General features: G+C 47.5%; 1 protein-coding gene across 15 annotated transcripts in view; it reads left to right on the top strand.

Annotated features, from left to right (window-relative positions):
* The window catches only part of PLEKHA7 (pleckstrin homology domain containing A7), a 279,805-nt gene that overhangs the window by 211,096 nt on the left and 44,951 nt on the right, over positions 1-23,758 (top strand). For all 15 annotated transcript variants that reach the window (XM_053309494.1, XM_053309520.1, XM_053309478.1 and 12 more), the window contains 4 exons: positions 1,684-1,752; positions 1,857-1,937; positions 5,122-5,271; positions 8,415-8,516. In XM_053309494.1, coding sequence (XP_053165469.1) covers positions 1,684-1,752; positions 1,857-1,937; positions 5,122-5,271; positions 8,415-8,516 — 402 coding nt within the window. The remainder of the gene's footprint in view (positions 1-1,683; positions 1,753-1,856; positions 1,938-5,121; positions 5,272-8,414; positions 8,517-23,758) is intronic.

The raw sequence follows: 23,758 nt of genomic DNA, 5'->3' as shown, positions 1-23,758 counted from the left end.
ACTTCTGGTAGCTTGTCTTTTCTGGATTTGCTCGTGGCCCATCCCACTTTCCCCATCTATGCTTATAACAAAAGCACATGCTCCAGAAAGCTGAACTTCATTATTATTTTTTAATTGAGCACAGCTTCTGATAAAATCTGTAACACTAGAATACAACTGAGCTCTTTCACCACATATTGGCTTGTGATCTTGCCCTGCAAAATTTCTTTTTTTCGAAATGAATTTCTTCCATACTCTCATACAATGCTTTTTAACATTGGGGAAATTAAGACCTGCTGATGCAACCTAGGGTCACCACTTGTTCAGAAAATAGAGAACTGGGTCTGCTTACTTAACAGGGCTTTTTCCTCTCCTCTCTCCAGCTGCAGCCACTTGCACTTTCTCCAGAAACACTGCTGGAAGTCGAGACTATCAACTGTGTGATGTGTAATGTAGTGTAGCAGGAATGAGGAGTCAACAGAAATTGGGTGGCGTGTATGTGTGGAAGTGCTTTCCATTCATACAAAGGACCTTCTAGATCCCTGCCCAAATAAAAAGGACTCCTGCACATGTTTTTGGCTGGTGCCAGGGTTCCGCATAGTTGGGCAGCTGTCCAGGGCCCTTGGAAAGGCCCACTGCTGATCCTTGAGACCACCTCAGTGTCCATAATCTTTGTCTGGTGGTGACAGAATGACTCTCTTGGGGCCTACCTAGGAGGAGGCTTATAGAGGGCACTTTGCCAACGGCCTCTTGAAACCTGGAGCTAGCCCTGATCAGGGCCAATATATCAAATTCCATGTAGCCACTGGTGATCTTTGTAAATATGAAGGCATATTTAGAAATACGTTCTTTTAATAAGCTCAAACAAACCCTTTGTTGGAAGGAAGTAATCCAGAATGATCTGCTGTATCTTATGTTCATGTCAGAAGAGTTTGTTTAGGCCTCCTGAACAAGATCCATTGAATGCATGGAGGTTGAGCAGCAGTGCATGCTGAATTGCACTACTAGTTTAGAGTTTACATTGTTGAAATAATACTCTAGAAGTAATTTGTCTAGAAGTAGTTATCATTAGGGATGTGCACGGAACCGGTTCGAATGGTGGCTGGTTCTGCCGGTTCAAAAGCAGATGGTGCTGCTTTAAGGGCAGAGGAGGATGCACTTTCCCCTCCCACCGCTCTTCCCCCATCAGCGCTTCAGTTTTCTAAAGCCCCTTGGGGCGGCAGCGTACCTCCTTGCTGCCCCTTGCCCCTGTTTACCTGAACTATCCGGAAGTAGCCGATGTGCCTGTGTGGTTGCATGCATATCAGGCACGCTGGGCGCAGGCACATCAGCTACTTCCAGATAGTTCCGGTAAACAAGGGCAATGGGGCAGCAGGGAGGTACATTGCCGCCCTGAGGGACTTTAGAAAACGGGAGCGCAGGCAGGGGAAGAAGGGAGGGAGGGGTAAGTACACCCTCCTCCATTCTTAAAGCAGCGCTCCCCGCCTTCAAACCACCCCCACCCAGTTCCGTGCACATCCCTAGTAATCATGTTTTAAAAGATATCAATTTTTATGTAAGGCATTGTAGTGATTATAGCATTAAATCCATCTAAAAATCTAAAGGAAATTAATAAAGGTTTTCCCAAATAGAACTGAGCTTTTCTTTGCTGCTGTTCTCTTAAGACTACTAAATATTATTCTAAAATATTCATTCTTTTTTTAGGTGACAGGACGTGATTCAATGAAAGAGCGAAATACAAAACCCATCAAGATTGGAGAAAGTGATATTGATGTAAGTGTAAAACATCATTTCACGAAGGATGCAATTGCCCTTCTGATCCAAGCTCAAACCAATCCTGTATATTAATCTAACCATGTGTTTGTTCATGTTTGTAGGTGAAACTAAGTGTCTTCTGTGAACAAGACAGGATTCTACAAGACCTCGAAGACAAGATTAGAGCTCTTAAGGAAAACAAAGTGAATATGACTACAGTCTTTAAGTTTTTTATAGACTTCACTAGTATTTTTAAGCCCGTTATAACAACGGGCGCTAGCCTTTTTACCCCCCTTTATGTGTTCTTCATCTTTTTTTTCTTTGTGTGTGTGTGTGTGTGTGTTTGTTTGTCTCTCCTGTCCCACCCTCCCTCCTGCCCCACACTCTGGCCTCTCTTCCTCCCCCTCCCACCCCGCTCACACCCTCCCCTTCCTGTCAGCCTCCTGCCCCAGTCCCTCCTGCCACCCTACTCCCTCTTGCCCTTCCCTTCCCCCTCCCCCTGCCTAACTCCCTCTTGCCCTTTCCCCTCCTCCTGCCCCACTCCCTCTTGCCCTCCCCCTCCCCCCTGACCCACTCCCTCTTGCCCCACTCCCTCTTGCCCTCTCCCCTCCCCATGCCCCACTCCCTCTTGCCCCTCCACCCTGACCCACTCCCTCTTGGCCCTCCCTCTTCCCCCCTGCCCCACTCGTTCTTGCCCTCCTCCCTGCCCCATTCCCTCTTGCCCTCCCCCCTCCAACCCTCCCTCTTGCCCTGCCCCCTCCCCCACGCCCTCCCCCCTTCCCCCTCTCCCCTGCCCAGAAGAGTCTTGCGCTCCCCCCCCCCCCAACCTGGCAACTTTACTCACTGTTTTGAACGCGACGGAGAAAGGAGCTCGCAAGCAGAGCTCATTTCTCGGGCAAGCCTCTTCCCGGACTGTTGCATTGGGCGTAAAGGACGCCCAGCGGCAGTCTGGGCAGTGTCTTTGCCGAGAGAGGAGCTCTTTTTGTGAGCTCCTTTTTCCTCGGTCGTCGGGGTTGGTTCTTCTTTGGGTAAGGAGGTCTCGGGCAGCTGGGTGGGCGGTTGGCGGCGGCGGCCGCAGAGGCATTTTCCTGGGCCATGTTGGCCCTTGTTCATGTGTGGGGGAGCGGGGAAGGCGGGATCGGGCTACTGGGAGGGCGGTTGGCGGCGGCCGCCGCGGTGGCATTTTCCTGGGCCATGTTGGCCCTTGTTCATGGGGGGGGGTGCGGGGATGTCGGGCTCTAGTGTGGGGAAGTCGGGCCCCAAAGTTTTCCCCCTGGCCGGCTTTAGCGGCGACGCCAGGCCTCGGCGGCGGCTCCGCCACCACCTCGGCCGGCTTCCCCCGCCGCCTCTTTCCCCTCCGCCTCTTTCCTATCTTCGCGGCGGCCGCTTCTGGCCCCGCCGTTTCCCTCGCCGCCTCTTCCCGGCTTCTTCTGAGCAGCCGCTTCTGGCCGCCCAAGATGTCCGCCGGGTACCAGCGAGCGTGTCTCCCTTGCCCTGTTCTGCGCCTGCGCTTCGCGCAGGCGCAGAACAGGGCAGGGAGGCACGAACACACGCTTGGTGCCCGTCCACGGACGGACACCAAGCGTTTTATTAGAGAGGATAATTATGAAAATAATTGTATTATATAAAAATAGCAATTGCTTATTTGGGATGGTACACTCAACTGTTGTGATCATTGTAGGACAGGGGTGTAGCTATAATTGAGTAAGTGACAAATGACCCTGGGCCACTGAGGGAGGGGAGGGCCAGTAGCTGGACCTAGGAACATAGGAATCTGCCTATGATTCTGACTACTGAGTCAGACCACTGGTCTATGTAGCTCAGTATTGTCTTCACAGACTGGCAGCGGCTTCTCCAAGGTTGCAGGCAGGAATCTCTCTCAGCCCTATCTTGGAGACGCCAAGGAGGGAACTTGGCACCTTCTGCTCTTCCTAGAGCGGCTCCATCCCCTGAGGGGAATATCTTACAGTGCTCACAATTCTAGTCTCCCATTCAGCTCACAACAGCTCACTTTCCCCGTCCCACCTCCCCAACTCACTGGCACCCTATTGGCCCCTGATTGGAAGACTTGTCTTCAAAAAAGACAAGCCCTCTCCAGGACATAGTAGGTATATATGGGTGTGGGTGTGTGAGTGTGTGAGAGATGGGGGAGTGTCTCTGTGTGTCGGGAGTGTGATATTATTTTCATAACATTTGACAAATAACTTGTTTTGTTTTTCACTGTGTAGTTATGCTTCTTCTGCAGCAAAGACATGGATGTGAGGGAGGGGAAAATGGTAGGGCAAATCTTCACTTTTGTTCCAGGGCCCACTCCAACAACACCCCTGTTGCTACACCCTGTTCTGGTAACAGGGTTGGGAATGAAAATAAGCTACTGCTTGTTGACTAAAATGCAATCATTTGGCAAATATATATGCTGCTCCCTTGTCCAGCAGCAACATCCAGAACTTGAGCTCCTATGGTTGATACCAAAGTTCATTATATAACATCCTCACCTCTACAAATTTGGAAAAGAGGGATGGGTGGGAAACAACAAGGGGAAATATTTAGGCCTCTAAGCCTGTCATATTCCAATTATGTCACTGGGATGTGAAAGGATTTAGTGTCCTTGGACAGGTTCAGACACTATGTTCAAATCAGCTCCTACTGGACAATTAGGACATTCACAAATATATCCTGCAACCACCCCCACCCCGCCACTCCTGGGCCCTTTCCCTGATTGAGTGAGTGGAAGTTTCATCTGAACTGCTCCTCCCGCCGCATGATTAGAACAAGGGGAAGGAATACCAGAAGGGAAGCAGGATATACTTGTCTGTACCAACACATTTCCAGTTTGTAATGGGTCATATTTAAAGCCAGATCACTTTTGAATTCAGCAGATATCCTCCAAATTATGCTGGTTTAATCAGACCCATTCCCAACCATGTGGTGGGGAGGGGTGTCTCATCATTAATTATTAACTGGGATTCCAAGAACTATTTTAGGAGTAACCAAACACTTTGAGGTGTCAGTGGATTTGTTGACCTCCCCCCCCCCACCTTTTAGCAACAGGCCCTTATGCTAAACCATATATTGTTTTGCTTATTCTGCTAGGGGGGTGGTTGTTTGAGAGACACAAGCTCAAAGCCTCTTGGGAATGCAGAATTAACTCTGCAAATTTTGTGGTTCCTGAAATGTATGTGTGTTGTGTTGAACCACCTTATGTTAGAGTAGGAATATAGATTTTAAAAATAAATAAACTAGACAACAGATCTTTTTTCCCCTACAAACCTTTTCTAAAAAAATTATCCTTGGACAAAGAATACATGGAATAGTCATATTTGTCTTAACTAGGAATTAGAAGAAAAATATTTTTAAATTTTAACTTAACGTGGTGTTCTTCTTTAGGATCAGTTGGAATCTGTCCTGGAAGTGTTACATAGGCAGATGGAACAATACAAAGACCAACCACAACACACCGAAAAAATTTCATATCAGCAGAAACTTTTGCAAGAGGATCTTATACATATTCGGGCTGAAATATCTAAAGTGTCTACAGTAAGTGTTTAACATTATTACTAAAGCACTATGAAACAAGTAAATAAGGAGTTAATTCTGAGGCAAATGATTTGGGACTCAAATCACTTGAGTGTCATGTTGTTGTTTGCTTATTTTATTACATATTTATACTAACATCTCATGGTGATTTACAAAACAAACGATAAAACCAGAATTAAAACAAATTAAAAACAGTTATAAAATTTTAAAACAATTTAAAACAGCAGAACAACAATAAAAACCAACTTAACAGCTAATCAAAGGCTCAGTTAAATAAATGTGTCTTGAGCGCTATTTTAAAGCTTGAGGAAGCTCTTACAATAATAGTGAGTTCGTTCCAAAACCTCGGGGCAGCTGTAGGAAAGGCCTGGACCTGAGTCGCCACTAGATGAGCTGGGGGCAGCCGCAGGCAGACCTCTCCCAAAAATCTTAATAAGTGGTGGGGGTCCTGAAGGAGAAGGTGCTCTCTTAAATACCCTGGGCCTTAGGCCATTTAGAGCTTTATAGGTAATCACCAGCACTTTATATTTTGCCCAGAAATGTATGCTCAGCCATTGTAGTGCTTTTAAAACAGGAGTAAAATGGTCTCTTGGGGTTGCCTCCGAGACCAACCTAGCTGCCGCATTTTGTGCCACTTGCAGTTTCCAGACTCTGTACAAAGGCAACCCCACCAATGCGCTTTGTATAGAGTGCATTGCAATAGACAAGTCTGGAGGTTACCAGCAAGTGTATCACTGTTTTTAGGCCATTCTCTTCCAAAAAATATCAGGCCCATTTAAATGGATTATGGCTATAAGAGGACAGTAATTCACTGGATTGCATCCATGTTTATATTTTTACTTATTTTTTGTCATGCAAATCAAAATGGTAAAGCCAAAAATATGATAAAAACAAGTTATCTTATCATTCTATCATTATCCTTCTATAAAATATTATCTCCTTATACTGGCCCATATGATCTGCAGCATAACAGTGATGAGTTCCATCCTTAAAAAAACTAATTAACCTGACCCCAGATTCAGCTATTTAAACACAGGTATGTGTTTTAACTATGTGTCTGAACAGGAAGACAATAATTTTTGTTGGTGTTGTGTGGTCTTTCTTTCTTTCTTATGGCAGGGGTATAGGAAGGTTGATGGTGGCCCTTCTCCTACAATTGGTAGGGGGATCACCACCAACTTTCCATTCCCCACTGCCTACCTGCTGGGGTAGCATAATGTGGGGCACAACCTGGCCATGCCCCTTACACCTTAATCAGCACCTTGATGCAGGGGGGGGTGGCCAGTATCAGAGTACAGCTGCACTGCCAGTTGCTTGCCCCTCTTGTTGTGAACTGCACCTGGTTTCGCACTCTGTACATGCTCAGACGGAAAGAGGCAAAGTCACATCATACACAAACTGAATTGGTTCTTGGAGATGGCGACCATGTAGGATCTGGTCACGCAAACAGAGATAGAGAGGGACACACTCAGAAAGTTCAATGGGCTTTATTATAAAAAGTTGCTCATCAGGATAAAATAATCCACATTAAAAACATGTTTCCGATTCAAGGTGTAGTGTAATGTGCCTAACTAACGTGTGTGTGCAATCAGTAATTACATCTATCTAACAATCTAACAAATCCTAAATAAAACATTTAGAGAGAAGCAGAGAAAGAAGAAGGAGGAATGGGCTTAGGAAGGGGGTAGCAGTGATTAGTAGGAGGGAGGGAAGAGGGATCCAAGGCTTGTGAAGGCAGCATATTACCAGGATCAGAGGCTTGAGAGCGGTGGGGAGCTGGGAACAGCAACTTGGGAGCTGTGGTCTGGCTTCTGGTGGTCAAGCAGGCTGGTCAAGCAGACAGTTTGCTCAGAGTGAGGCAGAGAGTGAAGGTACCATGGCTGGGGAAGTCTTGACTTCTCAATGTGCAGCAGAAGTCACAAACAGACAGTCCCTTCTCCCATGGAAAGAGTTCCTGCCTCTAGCCCCGCGGCTTGGGCAGCAAACCCTTGGATTGCTCATGAGCAGATCTTGCTTGTAGGCACCAGATTGCTTGTAGGCCAAAGACTGCTTGTAGGCAAAAGACTGCCAGCTCTCTGTCCAGTAAGCCTCATTCTTTATAGTTGTATCTTCCTTTGATCTCCCATCATCTCTCCTGGGTCCCCAAAAGGTGACAACTTGCTGTTACCTTCTGGATAATGTCTTTTTAATTATTCAGGCAGTCCAGGGAGATCTTAATCTCATAGCTGCTATCTTGAGGAGGGGACACTGCCCAAGGCAAATCTGCCTCTCTGAGCTGCAAATGGGCATCTTCTCTTGTCCCCAGATTTGGGCCTGGTCCCAGAAGGTGTTAGTAAAAGGACTAAATCTACAGGTGTTCTCCTAGGGTGGAATTTCTATAGACAGCAACTGAGTAATCCCCTTTGGGCATAGCAGAGCAATCACTGACAAAGATTAACATAGACTTCTTGCAACAGGAAAAGGGAGATCAGCCCCTGGCCTCTTCCACAGACATTATCTGATAGTGAGTTACATTTTAGCATATTGATTAGCTCAGGCCTAGCCCTTGTGTTTCTGTGAGTGCCCATTTCACAATACAATGCTGGATTGCCTCCTCTTTCACAGAGCAGTACATGAGGCAGTCCTGAAATCTGGGTGTCAGTTCACCTCGAGTTCAGGCATTTAATTGAACTCTTATAAAATGGAATCAGACACAGGCCTGGGTTCCTTATAATTCTGGGTTGGTGGCTCTGGGTCTAATGTTGTGGGGGGGCATCCCCAACACTCTCCCAATCAGTGACTTCCACTGGCTGGTCAAAACCCAGAAGCACTGCCCATTGCCATCCCAGCTGGTGAATGGTTCATTTGCTGACTGGGTGGATGCCTAGGGAGGCGGGGGGGCCTTTGGGTAGCCAGGGCTGGCTGTCCAGGGATATTTGTCCTCCTCACCCCACTGTGCTTGCCACAGCCTGTTTACCTTTACTGAGAAGTAAGCAATTACTTCCAATGATTTCAGTGGGAATTACACCCAAGTAAGCGGGCATAGAATTGTAGCCTACATTTAGATACATTTGTTAATGTTTTATGTTTGCATTAAACTCTTCAAATCATAGGGTTTTATTGTTTATCAGAAGTAAAGCTGAGTGTTTTCTCTTTGCCAACAGGAAATGGAAAATGCATGGAATGAATATCTGAAATTGGAAAAGGATGTAAACCAGCTAAAGCATGCCTTACAGGAACAGATGAATAGATCATGTTTTCCTCAGGTGAGTCTATTTTCAACCTCATGGCACAACTAGTTCTTGCACAATTTATCCAAACTTTTGGGCAGTGTGTTCAAATGAGATGTAATTACATATGAGATGTAATTATGGAGGTTAATACAGGGATTTCTCTCTCTGGAGAGCTGTGCATACAGATTCCATTAAGTGTGATAGGTTCTATTTCTGGAGGAAGAACCTGTACTCCATGCAGTTGTCTAGCCATAGAGTTATACTTTATGAAAACAGTGAGGTTATGTGCCTAGCTCAGGTTCTCTTCCCCTCTCCTGTGTACCAGCCAGTACATTTGTGCAGTGGCAAACTGCACAATGCACTCAAATCTACCTTAGTCTGATGCCCCCTTTTTTCCTTCTTAAAAAGTCATTTAGGATGGGTTGATTGGAAGCGAAAAATGAAGGGGAGGTGTTTTAAAAATTCCATTGCACATTGTTTCCCCACTATTTCCATGCCTGTTGTTGCCTTGCTCCAAATCTTCCACACCCCAAGTGAGTTTTTTTGCCCCTCCCACTGAAGTTCCTAATGTATGTTCATAATGGCAAAGCATATGTTTGAAATCCTTTAGGGGAAAAGATGCTCAGAGGAATGCTCTGGAGCATACATACAAGTGGAGAAAGGATTAAGGACCCCTCCCAAAAGGAACTTCACACTATGAACAGCTGCTCCAGAGGGTTGTGGTTAATATTTTTTCTAAAACTTTGTTAACAACTCTATAACACAAATTGTTCTCTGGGAGGTTCACAACAACTATGTGTAGCTGGAGGTGACCCTTCCTGCACATAGATAGAAGCATACTAGGCTCTTGAGTCCCACCATAGTTTGTACAAGTGACGATCCCTGCCATCTCTCTATATATTTCTCCTGGGTGTGCCTTGGAATGTGCATCCCAGTGCCTAGCTGATTGGCTGGGCGGCGGATGGGCCTGATTGGCTTAGGTGCACCCAGAAGGATTGGTCGCCGTGGCAGCGGCAGGCCTGGCCACAGAAGCCAGAGGCAGCGGCGGGCCCAGCCCAGCCACGGAGGCAAGGCCCGGGGGGGAGGGGGCAGAAGTGGTGGTGTGGAGGAGAGGCGGCTGAGCCTGAAAGTGGAGACTGGGGCAGAAGGTGGGGGGGAAGAGGTAACCGCCGGCCCCAAAGAGTGCACAGATGCTCTGTGAGGGATCGGCTAGTTGCTTTTATTGTGCATCACAAAAGAATATCCTGACACATATCTATAACTTAATCAATTATGTTTTCATTTGTGAATTCATAGCAATCATATAATGAAATCTCTTTTGTTTAATGGTCCAAGAAGTACTGTAGCTTGAGCATCCCAATAAGCTAGCATGCTGGTGCTCTTGCACAAGAGCACCAACATATATATAAGAGAGGACCCTGAGAACTGCACATGTGCAAAATCAGGTATTGGGGCTTTCGACCCCCACCCAGTAAGAGCATGAAAGTTGTTTTGGATTTAGTGCTGCGATCAATGACAGTAGATGGAAAATGTAACATTCTTGTGCAGATATTCTTGTGCAAAGGCACCATAAAAAATTTTTTTTAATCAACATTCAAAAAAATAACCAGACAGCACGCATGCAGACACATGTACTACTTACTTGGCTACCTGGGCACAGGTGAATGCACCAATAGGAAGCAGGAGACTGCATCCCACCTCTTTTACAACCATATTGAAGGTTGGAAATTGGCAGGTTGGATCAGGGGGAAGCCTGTTATGTGAACAAGCCAAGGTTGGGGAAAACCTAAGGAACCATATTTAACCACAGTAAAAAGCAGTAAAGTGAAATGGCCCGGATTTACTCCTTTATGCTTATACACACTTATGCATGCTTTATATACTCTTGTCCTAACTCATCCTAACTTGCACCACTTCCTCCTGCAGTGAAGCCCCTCCGTTTGGAAAATCTCCTGATACAGGGCATATTCATATGTTCTTTTATATTTAGGCTTGCTACATAGAGCTATAATATTCTTCTCATCTTTATATTCATTCTGTTTTAGTTTTAGAAACTAGAATGCTTTGTTAGTTTAAGATATAGACTAATTACACCTAATGGTAAAATGTGCCATTAAGTTGGTGTCAACTCCTGGCAACCACAAGAGCCCTGTGGTTGTCTTTGGGAGAATACAGGAGGGGTTTACCATTGCCATCTCCTGCACAGTATCATGCCTTTCAGCATCTTCCTATATCGCTGCTGCCCAATATCGATATTTCCGATAGTCTGGGAAACATACCAGCGGGGATTTGAACCTGGAACCTCTGGCTTGCTAGTCAAGTCATTTCCCCAGTGCACCATTAGCAGACTATTTTTTCTTAAATTGCATTTCACACTGCATTACTTTTTTAAAAAAATGATACTGCAAAATCTGGATCGAGATCCGTCGAGAGCCATAAGAATGGGCTCTGTGCCTGCGCAGGAGACCATGCGGTAGCCATGCTGCAGCTTGTCGAGACGTTCAAGCCACGCCCCCCACGGGTGAGCGTGCTATTTAAGGGGTGGCTGGATGTCGTGTTCCTCAGTTCTTTTCTGACCGCCTCAGCGTTTGGACCTCAGTCTGCCGCTCCTTCATCGGAAAGTTCCTCGTGAGTTCGATCTGGTTTTTTTAAAAAAATTATTCTCTGTTAGAACCTTCGTGTCTGACCTTCTTCTTCTGGCTGATGGATATTGCATTGTGTATGATATGGACTGGCTGACGGGAATTCTTGTGTTTGACTGTTGGACTGGCTGAGGTGAAAGTTTGGCATTTTTGACTTTGGAACAGACTTGACTATCCCTACAAAAATGTCTGAGGAGAAAAAGACCTTCAAGAGGTGTGAGGGCTGTAAAGCGAAACTCCCCTCGAAGGATTTGCACAATTTGTGCCTCATTTGCTTGGCAGAGGAGCACAACGTATCAACGTGCAAAATATGCCTCTCGTTCTCTAAGCAAACTTGCAAAAACAGGGCCTTGAGATTGCGAGCAGCGATTTATGATGACGTGCTGAGTCCTTCGACTCCAGGCACACTGCAAAAATCACCTCCGAAATTCACCTCAGCGCTGTCATCAATGCCGAGTGCATCAACGTCGACATGTACCGGATCGGCATCAAAAGCCTCGAAGTCCGCGGCTTCGGCCCAAAAACTGTCGACGTCGACATCGGACAAACCGTTGACATTGGACAAACCGTCGACGTCGAGTTGTCTAAAATCCTTGACATCGAGGTCGGGGTCCGCCTCCTGTCATACCTCTACGACATCTAGAGCATCGATGTCGGACGGCGATTGCGATAAATGTCACTCCAAGGACCGCCTCGTACAGAAAAAACGCCCTAGCATCGATGATCCGTCGACACTGCCTGAGAAGCGTCAGCGTCTGATCAACTTGACAAGAGACCGCACACTGTCCCCTGCCGATTTGTAAGATCCTTCAATGCTTTTGACATCGAGCACATCCCCTCGATGTCGATCGCCAATACCTTTGATGTTGGGCGTGTTCCCTCGATGTCAGTCAAACTGTTCAACATCGATGAGAGCCAGATCACTTTCTCCTGCTTCGATCCGGATATCCTCATCCCCGCCATTGACACCAGCGACCTGGCTCCCGGCTCCTCCAGCATCGACTCTCCATACACCAATAGTGTTGATGTCGAAGCCGGTGACTCCGCGTCTTCAAGCACCCATTCCAGTTTTCAAGGCTGAAGATGATGTGGATTTGCCTTCGGAGGTCGAACCCAGACTCGACCCGGCAACCACTTTTTGTCTATTTTGGACTCCTCTTCAAGTACTCCATCAACATCCACCTTCAAGGGGTTCTTGCCCACAAGTGATGAGACTTCTACTGAAGTACGTGCACAGTCCGTACCACTCTCAGCCGAGCACCTGCGTAGTCTCCTGCCGTGGCACACGTGTGGGTATGCACATGCGACATCTGCAGTGGCTGAAGATTCGGCCCCCAATCTAGGAGTCTGTTCTCCAGGTGCACCTTATCAACAGCCATGGAAATCATATGTCCCTTCCACTAGTTCAGTTCCTCCATTGCGGCCAACGACTACCACGGCATCCCAGACGGCTCCGTGGCCTGCGGAACAGAAGGCGGTGCAAACTGCAAGCTCAGCTTTGCGCTCAGTTGCCACCCAGACAACACCTCTGTCCACGACAGAGTTGTCTACTGCACATACACAGACAACTGTCCCATCGTCTCCAGGTAGTTCAGTCTCTGAACACTATGGCTCCTCCGATTTTGAGTTGGACCCGGAGGTGGAGGATACCTTGGTGGATCTCCCAACAGACGTAGCCCTGACAACCTACGTCTCGCCAAATGAAGAGATGAAGACATACCACCAACATGTTTGTGCCATGTCGGAAGCATTAGGACTGGATTTGAGGTCAGAATTACAAACCATTAATGACCCAGTCTACAACTTCATGCTAAAGACACAGGCCACAGCTCCAATGACCCTGCCCATGCTCCCTGTGATTACCAGGGAAGCCAAATGTGCTTGGGAGGTTCTTCACACCTCGACCCCCACTTCAAAGCACCTGGAGAGTTTGTACAGGATACAAGACAAAGATAATACGTATCTCTTGAAGCACCCAGCGCCCAATTCCTTAGTAATTGACTGTGCAACTGCTTCAAAGGCTGGGAAACAACATGTAGTACCACCTGAACAAGAAGGCCAAAAGTTGGACCTCTTGGGTCGCAAGTTCTATTCTACCTCTTGTCTATCTATCAAGGTAGCTAATTATGATGCATGTACGGCCAAGTATGCTCATAGCATCTGGGAAACTCTACACTTGGAGTTAGACTCATTGGCCCCAGAGGACTTCAGGTGGAAGTTCCAATAAACTCTTGAGCGTTCAGCAGACTTAACTAGACAACAGCTGAGCATATCCAAGCATTTGGCTGAATCAGAATCCCGTTCTCTGACGGAGGCTGTAACTCTACGCAGACATGCTTGGTTACATTCAACCAATCTCCAAGCAGGCATGAAGGACAAGATTGAAGGCCTGCCATTTGACAGTTCTGGTCTGTTCAGCGACACCACTGACAGTACCATGGAGCAGATGAAAAAATCAAAATTCACTGTGAAGACCTTCACAGCACAGCCTTCGACGTCATCCTACACACCAAGGTATCACGCTTTATACTCAAAGCAGCAGCCACAATACCGCAAGCAAGATCACCGCAATTACAGACGACAGTACAACCCGTACCATAAGTGTACTTTCCCAAACAAGGGGAAGAAGACACAATCTCATTCCACCAAGTCATCGGATGCTCAGAAGCATCTTTGAGAACCATGTCCGTCCATCGGCACCACCGATTCCCTCATTCCTGCCTGCGGGGGCCTCGACATCTCTAGCAACGGAACCCACCATCATTCCGATATCGCCGTCTCCCACCATCAGATTGGCAAGCCATGCCCCCGCATGGCACCACATAACATCAGACCGTTGGGTTCTGAAGATAATATCTTCTGGCTATGCCATAGAATTCAAACAAATACCACGGTTCACAAGGATGAGACTCACCCCTCCATCTGTCACTCTTCAGGAGGAACTGTTGGAGAAGAATGCCATCACTCTGGTGCCATGGACGGCCAGGTGGGAGGGATTTTACTCCCGCTACTTCCAAATTCCAAAACAGGACAGGGGAATGCATCCCATTATGGTCTTGCGCATCCTGAACAAATTTATACATGTCAGGAAATTCTGGATGATGGCGCTGCATCAAATACTGCCACTCCTCCAGGGGGAGAAGTGGCTTGCGACGCTGGATCTAAAAGATGCCTATTTCCATGTCAGCATCAGGCCAGCTCACAGAAAGTTCCTGCGATTCACCGTAGGCGCTCAAGTATACCAATACAATGTGTTACCATTCGGCCTGTCCACCGCCCCCAGAGTTTTTACCAAGTGCATGGCGGTGGTGATCGCCCACTTGCGGACGCACGGGGTCTCTATTTACCCCTTCTTGTACGACTGGCTCCTGACATCTCAACACAAAAGCAAATTACTTTCGCAGATCCAGTATGTGCTGGCCCTCCTCCGAGACCTTGGAATCCAGGTAAACTGGAAGAAGTCACACCTGGAACCTGTCCCGGTGGCCACCTACATTGGAGCCATGCTGGACACCATGAGCCAAAGAGCATTCTTGCCAGAAGAGCGCTACCTCTGTATTCAGGACCTTGTCACCAGCTTTCAAGCTCACCCAATGCAGCCGGCTCAGCCTATCCAAAGACTTCTGGGCCTCATGGCATCCTGCAGCGCGGTAATTCACTATGCATGTCTGAAGATGCAAAAGCTTCATTTGTGGTTTCTGTCAGTGTTCAGCCCAGCTGTGGACAGCCAACACAGGTGCCTGCTTCTTCCACTGCAGATTCTGAGATCACTGTCATGGTGGTCGAACCGCCAGAATCTGCTAGAGGGTGTACCCTTCCAAGCTCCATTACCATCTGTCTGGGTCACAACAGATGTCTCCCTGCAGGGCTGGGGAGCCCACTGCGAGGGCTGCAAGATTCAGGGCCTATGGACGGAGCAACAGGCTTGTCTACACATCAACTTCCTAGAGCTCCTTGCAGTTTTCCAAGCGCTTCGAGCGTTTCTACCTCTTGTACAGGGCAAGGTTGTGCAAATACACCTCGACAACACAACAGCTCAAGCCTATATCAACCGTCAAGGAGGGACGGTGTCTCCGACCTTATGCGCTCTCAGTGTTCAACTATGGCATTGGTGCATCAGGCACCATGTATCTCTGGTGGCGGTTCACATCAAGGGCCTAGAGAATGTGTTGACGGACGAGTTGAGCTGTGTTTTTCCCAAGGACTAACACCACGAATGGGAACTCGACTCACACTACATAGTCCCCTTGTTTCGTTGCTGGATGCAGCCAACAATAGATCTGTTCGCAACTTCGAAGAATACAAAGTGTGACCATATCTGCTCCAGAGCGTGGCACGATCCCCTGTCCTTGGGGGATGCCTTCCAGCTGGGCTGGTCGAGTGAAACACCGAACATGTTCCCACCGCAGCCATTGCCAGGGTGGTGGCTCGTCTCCTCTCCGAACGGACCTCCGGCATTCTTGTAACGCCATGGTGGCCAAGACAACCCTGATTTCCTCAAGTACACAGACTGTCGGGGAACTGCTACCACCATCTACCAAAAGTGCCGGACCTTCTCTCCTGAGACGACAGACTTGTCCTACACCTGGACGGCAGCACGCTCCATCTGACCACCTGGCAAATATGTTTCTAGACAAAATCCTACTGAACCAACGGAAGCCTTCCACCAGATGAAATAATCTTGGGAAGTGGCTTCGGTTTAAGGCATATGCCAAGACCCAGGGTTTTCCCCCCAGGACTGCTTCTGTCCGGGATGTGCTTCTATATTTGGCCAGGCTGAAGTCTCAAGGCTTAGCCAACGTTTCTTTGAAAGTCCACTTGGCCGCTCTCTCCTCGGAACATGTGGGGTGTCTGGGCAGTTCATTGTTTTCACACCCACTGTGTAAAGCTTTTATAAAGGGCCTTACTAACGTCTTCCCACCCATTAAGGCCCCTATAGAACCCTGGAGCCTATCGTTAGTGCTGTCATCTTTAACGCAAGCCCCTTTCGAACCCATGGCCTCGTCATCCTTGCTCCTGGTTTCCCTGAAGGCAGCCTTCCTCTTGGCTATCACCACAGCAAGATGGGTAAGTGATCTCACACCACTGAGGATAGACTCGCCCTACACCAGATTCTATGCAGATAAGGTCTTCATGCGTTTGGACCCATCTTTCTTGCCCAAGGTTGTTTCTGAATTCCACTTGAACCAGGACATTGTCCTCCCAACCTTTTTCAGGGAACCGTCGACTAACTTAGAGCGTGCCATGCACTCCCTGGATGTATGTTGTTCACTCCTATACTACCTAGACCGTACTAAAGGGTTTAGAACTAGGTCACGTCTTTTTGTAGCCTACAAGGGCTCTACCAAGGGTTCTTGTATCTCCAGACAGCGTCTGTCAAGGTGGCTTGTTGAACTGATCATACTTACCCATGAGCTCAAGAACAAGTCCCCGCCAGCCCCTATCAAGGCCCACTCCACTCGGGCCTATGCTTCGTCTGCGGCACACCTCTAGGGGATCTCCTTCCTGGACATCTGTAAAGCAGCAACATGGTCCTCAGAGATGCCTTTCATTAAACACTTTGCCATAGATGTGCGCTCTGCTGCAGAGGCGAGCTTTGGGAGAAGTGTATTAAAAGGGGTACTGCAATGAGCACTCCTGCACCCTCCTCCTCAAGGAGTTTGCTAATTGCCCATTCTTATGGATCTCGACGGATCTCGATGCAGATAAACAGGTTGCTCACTTGTAATTGATGATCTGGTAGAGATCTGTCGACATCCATAAGACCCTCCCGATCCACCTCTCTACAGTAGTGCTCTGCTATGTGCATACGTGTGTGCTCGCTGTCGCTCATGATTCACCATGTCAACCTGCAAACTCACCTGTTCGACTGGATGGCCGTCCTCCTCTGTGGTCGTCCAAGAACTGAGGAATGCGACATCCAGCCGCCCCTTAAATAGCACGCTCCCACATGGGGAGCGTGGCTTGGACGCCTCGACAAGGTGCGGCATGGCTACCGCATGGTCTCCTGCACAGGCACAGAGCCCATTCTTATGGATGTCGACGGATCTCTACCAGATCATCAGTTACAGGTGAGCAACCTGTTTTTCTTGATTCGCTAAAATGAATTAATACATCTACCACAGGATAAAAATTCATTTTGACCTTTATAATGAAGTCCCTCAAATAAACCTTTAAAATGTAAATGTACTAAAAGAAAAACTGTATCAGTTATTAGGGTGATCTGGATTGAGATCAGTCGAGATCCATAAGTATGGGGTTCTGCGCCTGCGTAGAGACCACATGGTAGCCATGCCTCAGCTTGCTGAGGCGTCCAATCCCCGCCCCCACGCCAGCAGCGTGCTATTTAAGGGTGGGCTGGGTGCCTTTTAAGGGCAGGCTGGGCGCCTCAGTTCTTTTCTGACCGCCATCACATTCTGTCTCCGGTCTGCCGCCTCCTGTTGGTCAAGTTCCTCTGTGAATTCTACTTCTAAAAATTGTTTTTCGGTCTGAAATTTAGTGTATGACCCTTTTGTCTGGCTGACGATCTGTGATTGGACTCAGTTTGGCTGACGGACTTCCCTGGCAATATGTCTTAAGGAACGGACCCGACCACCCGTAAGCGCATCCCCGTAATGTCTGAGGAGAAAAAAAACCTTCAAACGATGCAAGGGCTGTAAAGCAAAACTCCCCTCGAAGGATTTGCATGATTTGTCCTTGCTGTGTTTGGGCAAAGAGCACAATGTCTCAACCTGCAAGATTTGTTTGTCTTTTTCCAAACAAATGTGGAAGAATCGAGCACTTCGTTTGTGGGCTACCATCTATGATGAGGTCTTAAGTCCTTCAACGCTGGATGAACCACACCTATTGGTCTTGACATCGGAAACGCCTCTGAAATAGTTTTCGGCTCCACCTTCAACATCAACTTCCCATCAGTCGAAGTCCACTAAGTCAACTTTGACTCCAAGTTGTCCGACCTTGTACTTGTCGGCTTCGGTGTTGAGACCTCGACAGGGAGCCACAATGCCGACCTCGACGTTGAGATCCTCGAGCTCAGCCTCAGCATCTCCGATGCGATCGACTTCATCGTCGAACAAGTATTGTTCTCACGAGGATGGTAAAACAAAAACACGCCACTCTCCTTCAACCACGTCATCTCCCCCTAGTAAGTGCCAGAAGACAGTAGACTTAACACATACTCTGTTCCCTTCATCTGCTCGCTGTTCTCCTTTGACACTGTGCCATTCTTTGACGCTGGTGCCAGCACTCAATGCTTCGGCGTCAACAGCTGTTCAACATCTTCAATCTGCTGGCCTGTCGATGCTGTTGGTCTTCATCTCCAGACCTTGCTCTCTGTCCCCAGCCAGGACCGCAGTTGCGTCTTCGGCTCCGTCGACACCGAGTGGCCGTGGTGCGGTGCCTCCTGTGTCAGCCTTACATATGCCGGTGGTCTCCATGCCGACCAGAGTGTCCCCTCGATGTCAATCACCAATGCCGACCTTCAATGACGAGGAGAATGAGACAGATACTAATGCCACAGCAACTCTCGGCCGCAAAGACTTTGCTATCGATATTGGACTCAACATCGAGTACTCCTTCAACTTCGACGTTCAAGGGTTTACTCCCTTCCACCATCGAACCAAATGTGGCTTCTGCTCTGGTTCCACAATGGCAAGCTATGCTGCCTGTACGGCCAAGTACAGTCATAGTATTTGGGAGACCCTGCAAGGTGACTTGGATACCCTGTCACCGGAAGATTTCAAAAAGAGGTACCAGCAAATTCTGGAACTCTCTGCTGAACTGACGAGACAACATTTGAGCATTGCGAAGCACCTAGCAGAATCGGAGTCTCACTCCTTGACGTCTGCGGTCATGTTATACAGGCACGCTTGGCTTCGATCACCCAATCTTCAAACCGATATGAAAGAAAAAATTGAAGGTCTAGCTTTTGATGGCACTGGACTCTTTAGTGAATCCACTGATGCGACCATGGAACAACTGAAGAAGCCTAAGTTTACCGCCAGAACATTCATGTCACAGGCCTCAACCTCATCTTACACCTCCAAGTATCGTTCCTACCCTAGCAGGCAGCACCCTCCCTAGCGGCAGCAAGATCACCGCGATTTCAAGAGGCAGTATTTTTCATATAATAAACAATCTTTCCAAGGCAAGGCTAAATACACACAATCTCAGCGTACGAAACAGCCTGTGTCTCAAAAGCGCCTTTGAGATTCAGGATCCCCCACAGACACTACTCTGCCCCTCCTTCCTGCCTACAGGGGCCTTAACATCTGGGATAGTGAATTACACCAAGGAAACATCGACGCCAAGCGGCTCCATCAAGCTGGTGAGCCATGCCCCTGAATGGCACCATATAACATCAGACCTTGGGGTCCTAAAAATCATATCATCGGGGTACGCAATAGAATTCAAAATGACTCTACATTTTTTGGGAATGAGGTTCACTCCGCCATCAAAAGTCCTGCAAGATGCGGTGGTGGAACATTTGGAGAAGGGTGCAATCACCCAGATGCCGTGGGTGCAGAGATGGGAGGGGTTTTACTCCCTCTACTTTCAAGTTCCGAAATGGGATGGCGGGGTCAGACCCATCATGGACCTCCACTAACTGAACAAGTTGATCAGGGTATGAAAATTCCGGATGATGGTGTTGCAAGAGATACTCCCACTGCTTCAAAGAGAACAATGGCTTGTGATGCTGGATCTAAAAGATGCATATTTTCATATTGGCATCAGGGAACACCACAGACAGTACCTCCGATTTACAGTCGGGCACCAATTGTACCAATACAACGTCTTACCCTTCGGACTGTGCACTGCTCCCTGGGTCTTTACCAAATGTATGGCAGTCGTTATTGCCCATCTACGTCAAAAAGCGTAGAAGTGTTACTTTCTCAGATTAACTTATGTGTTATTCCTTCTCCAGGACCCGGGGATCCAGGTGAATTGGAAAAAGTCTCACCTGGAGCCATTTCGAACTACCACCTACATAGCAGCAGTATTGGACATGGTGGCACAAAGGGCATACTTGCTGGAAGACAGGTTAAAGTGTATCCAGGACCTGGTATGCTGCTTCCAACTACAACCAGAGCAGCCAGCTCAACAGATCCAACGTCTCTTTGGCTTAATGGCCTCATGCTATGCATTAATGCCCTATGCTCGTCTAAAGATGCGGAAGCTACAGTTGTGGTTTCTTTCTGTTTTCCGTCCCAACAGGGACAGCCAAAGGAAGCATCTAGTTCTGCCCTCACAAATTCTGAAATCCCTGTCTCGGTGGACAAGTCTAGAAAACCTGCTATGCGGCGTCCCTTTCGAGGTTCCTTCTCCCACGATGTGGCTGACGACCAATGCATCCCTGATGGGATGGGGTGCTCACTGCAACGGTCATCAAGCGCAAGGGAAGTGGTCCCGTGCACAGTCCCAACTATATATCAATTTTCTGGAACTGCTGGCTGTGTTCCAGGCCCTGCAGTCTTTTCTGCCCATGGTTCAAGGCAGAATCGTGCAAATACAGCTAGACAACACGGCAGCCCAGGCATACATCAACCGTCAGGGCGGGCCTGTGTCTCAAAGTTTGCGTGCCCTAGGTGTACAACTGTGGCATTGGTGTATCCTGCATCATGTCACCCCAGTGGTGATCCATATCAAGGGCCTGGAGAATGTCCTGGCCGACGATCTCAGCCGAGTTTTCCAACAAGAACGTCACCACAAACTCAAGATGGAATACATAGCTCCTCTCTTTGACTGTTGGATTAGCCCCACCATAGATCTCTTCGCTACCTCCTCGAACACAAAGTGTGTCCGCTACTGCTCGAGAGCAGGTCACGATCCTCGTTCCTTGGGGGATGCGTTCCAGCTGGACTGGTCCTGGCAAATATCCTACATGTTTCCTCCACAACCTATAATCAGAAGGGTGGTTGCCCAGCTCCTAGCTTCATCAACGTCAGGCATTTTGGTGACTCCATGGTGGCCCAAACAGCCATGGTTTCCTCAAGTACTCAAACTGTCGTAGAATTGTTACTGTCATCTTCTTCGGGAACCGGACCTCTTGTCCCAGGATGACGGGATCATCTTCCACCCAGATGTACGAACTCTCCGTCTCACCACCTAGCAAATCGGACCCTAGACTGCATCCTACTCAATTAACGTAAGCCATCAACCAGGCGTAACTACATGAGCAAGTGGCTCAAATTCAAGGCATATACTAAAGCTCATGGGTTTCTGCCCTGCAGGGCATCTGTGAGGAATGTTCTGCTTTACCTGACTACCTTGAAGTTGCAAGGCTTGGCAAATGTCTCTTTGAAAGTTCATTTAGCAGCCCTCTCCTCAAGACATCCTGGATCAGATAGAAAGACTTTGTTTTCGCATCCACAAAGCAAGGCTTTTTAAAAAGGACTCTCTAATGTCTATCCACCAATTCGGGCCCTGGTCGACCTCTGGAGTATATCCCTGGTGCTTTCATCTCTTACTCGGGCCCCTTTTGAGCCTATAGTTACTGCTTCTTTGAAGCTCATTTCCTTGAAGACATCCTTTTTGGTGGCAATAACTACAGCGAGACGTGTGAGCAAGCTTGCAGCTCTGAGAATAGATGCTCCATATACTAGGTTTTTTCTGGACAAAGTCCTGATGTGCATGGATCCTGATGTTTTGCCTAAGGTGGTCTCCAACTTTCATCTGGTATGTAAATCTAACAAATAATTAATTAATAAGAAAGAAAGAAAGAACCAGGACATTGTCCTTCCCACATTCTTTTGGAACCCGACCACCTCATTGGAGCGCTCTATGCATTCCCTGGATGTGCGCAGGGCCCTCCTGTTCTATCTCTCATTCACAAAGGTTTTTCACGCATCTGAGTGCCTATTTGTGGCTTATAAGGGCAAGTCTAAAGGTGCATGCATTACAAGACAAAGATTATCATCCTGGCTGGTCAAACTCATCAAGCTCGCCTACAGCTTGCAGGGCAAAGCTCCCCCAGAAGTGATCAGGGCCCATTCCACTTGGCCGTATGCTTCATCGGCTGCACACCTTTCAGGAATATATTTTACGGACATCTGCAAGGCAGCTACATGGTCCACAGAGATTCCTTTTGTCAAGCATTACGCCATAGATGTACGCTCTGCTGCAGAGGCTAACTTTGGGAGAAGTGTACTTCAAAGGGTGTTACAATGAGAACTGCTGCACCCTCCTCCTTGGGGGAGCTTGCTAAACACCCATACTTATGGATCTTGACAGATCTCGATGCAGATAAACAGGTTGCTCACCTGTAACTGATGATCTGGAAGAGATCCGTCGACATCCATAAGACCCTCCTGAACCACTCTGCAGTGGTGCTCTGCTATGTGCGTACTTGTATGCAGGCTCTTGGCCACAGCTGTATCCTACTCTCTTCTACATCATTTAACTCACCTTCGTACCTGGATGGTTGTTCTTCACAGCAGTCGTCCAAGAACTGAGAGACAAGGTGCCAAGCCCGCCCTTAAATAGCACACTGCTGGCGTGGGGGCGGAGCTTGGACACCTCGACAAGCTGAGGCATGGCTGCTGCGTGGTCTCTGCACAGGCGCAGAATCCCATACTTATAGATGTCAATGGATCTCTTCCAGAGCATCAGTTACAGGTGAGCAACCTGTTTTTATAATTAATTTTGAAATAAAATATGAAAATAAGATTTAGCTGATAACTTATCAAGAAAAATAATGTTTGGTGTAATAATGATCCCTGACATTCTGCTTGGTTTATATTAAAAAGCTTTCACGGAAGTGGATAATTGGTATATGAATGGAAGAAATAATTAAAACTTGGAATGTAATGTGTTATCCATAAATTAAACAACTGGCTAGAGTTCATCTCAAAGATTAAATAGCATGGCTCAAAGGTTATGCCAATATCTCCATCCTTATTTACTCTAGTTAATTTTCTGCTATTTGATACTGAAGATGGCTTGAAATCAGAGGCGTAACTAGGGAAAACGGCGCCCGGGGCAAGCACTGAAATTGCGCCCCCCCCCCGCCGCGCTCCCCCCACCCGGCCGCCCCCGGAAATATGGAAATGTGTCACAGCCATAGTCAAATGTGGGTTGTGGGCTTCATCCATGCAATATACTGGGACAGGAAAAAGGAAACATGAGGCTACAAGGCTCTTTAGAAATATATATTTTAAAGAAATGTCTTGCATACCAACAGCCTGGGTTTGGAGTCCTCATGGCCAGAAAATAAATGCTTTTAAACATAGTAATAGGTTTTGTGTCCCAAAATGGAAAAGACAAGACAGGTATTCTAGTCTTTTCCATCATAGATATTCTAGTCTATTCAAGATTTATGCTTATATTATAATAGAGACTTAAATTATAATAGACATATATTCTAGTCTATCATAGATATTCTATGTTTATTAATTCTATAATAATGTCTATTTGTAGCACACTTTACGTTGGTTGTATTCCTGGGAAACTCAATGGCCACATTCAGCCACCATTATTTGAGCCATGATCTCCTCCTCTTTCTGCTTCCCTCTCATACACAGTCTTAATAAATAACCTCCTGGTTTAATTAAATCACCGTTTGCTTATGCACCTGAACAGCAAAACTGAGGTTTGGGCCCTTCATATACCAGAATTGCAAACCACACTGTGTGATCC

This window comes from Hemicordylus capensis, chromosome 1 (genome assembly GCF_027244095.1).
Source record: "Hemicordylus capensis ecotype Gifberg chromosome 1, rHemCap1.1.pri, whole genome shotgun sequence".
Taxonomy (NCBI): domain Eukaryota; kingdom Metazoa; phylum Chordata; class Lepidosauria; order Squamata; family Cordylidae; genus Hemicordylus; species Hemicordylus capensis.
Note: the sequence above shows the minus strand (reverse complement) of the source record. Positions and strands in the feature narration are given on the sequence as shown.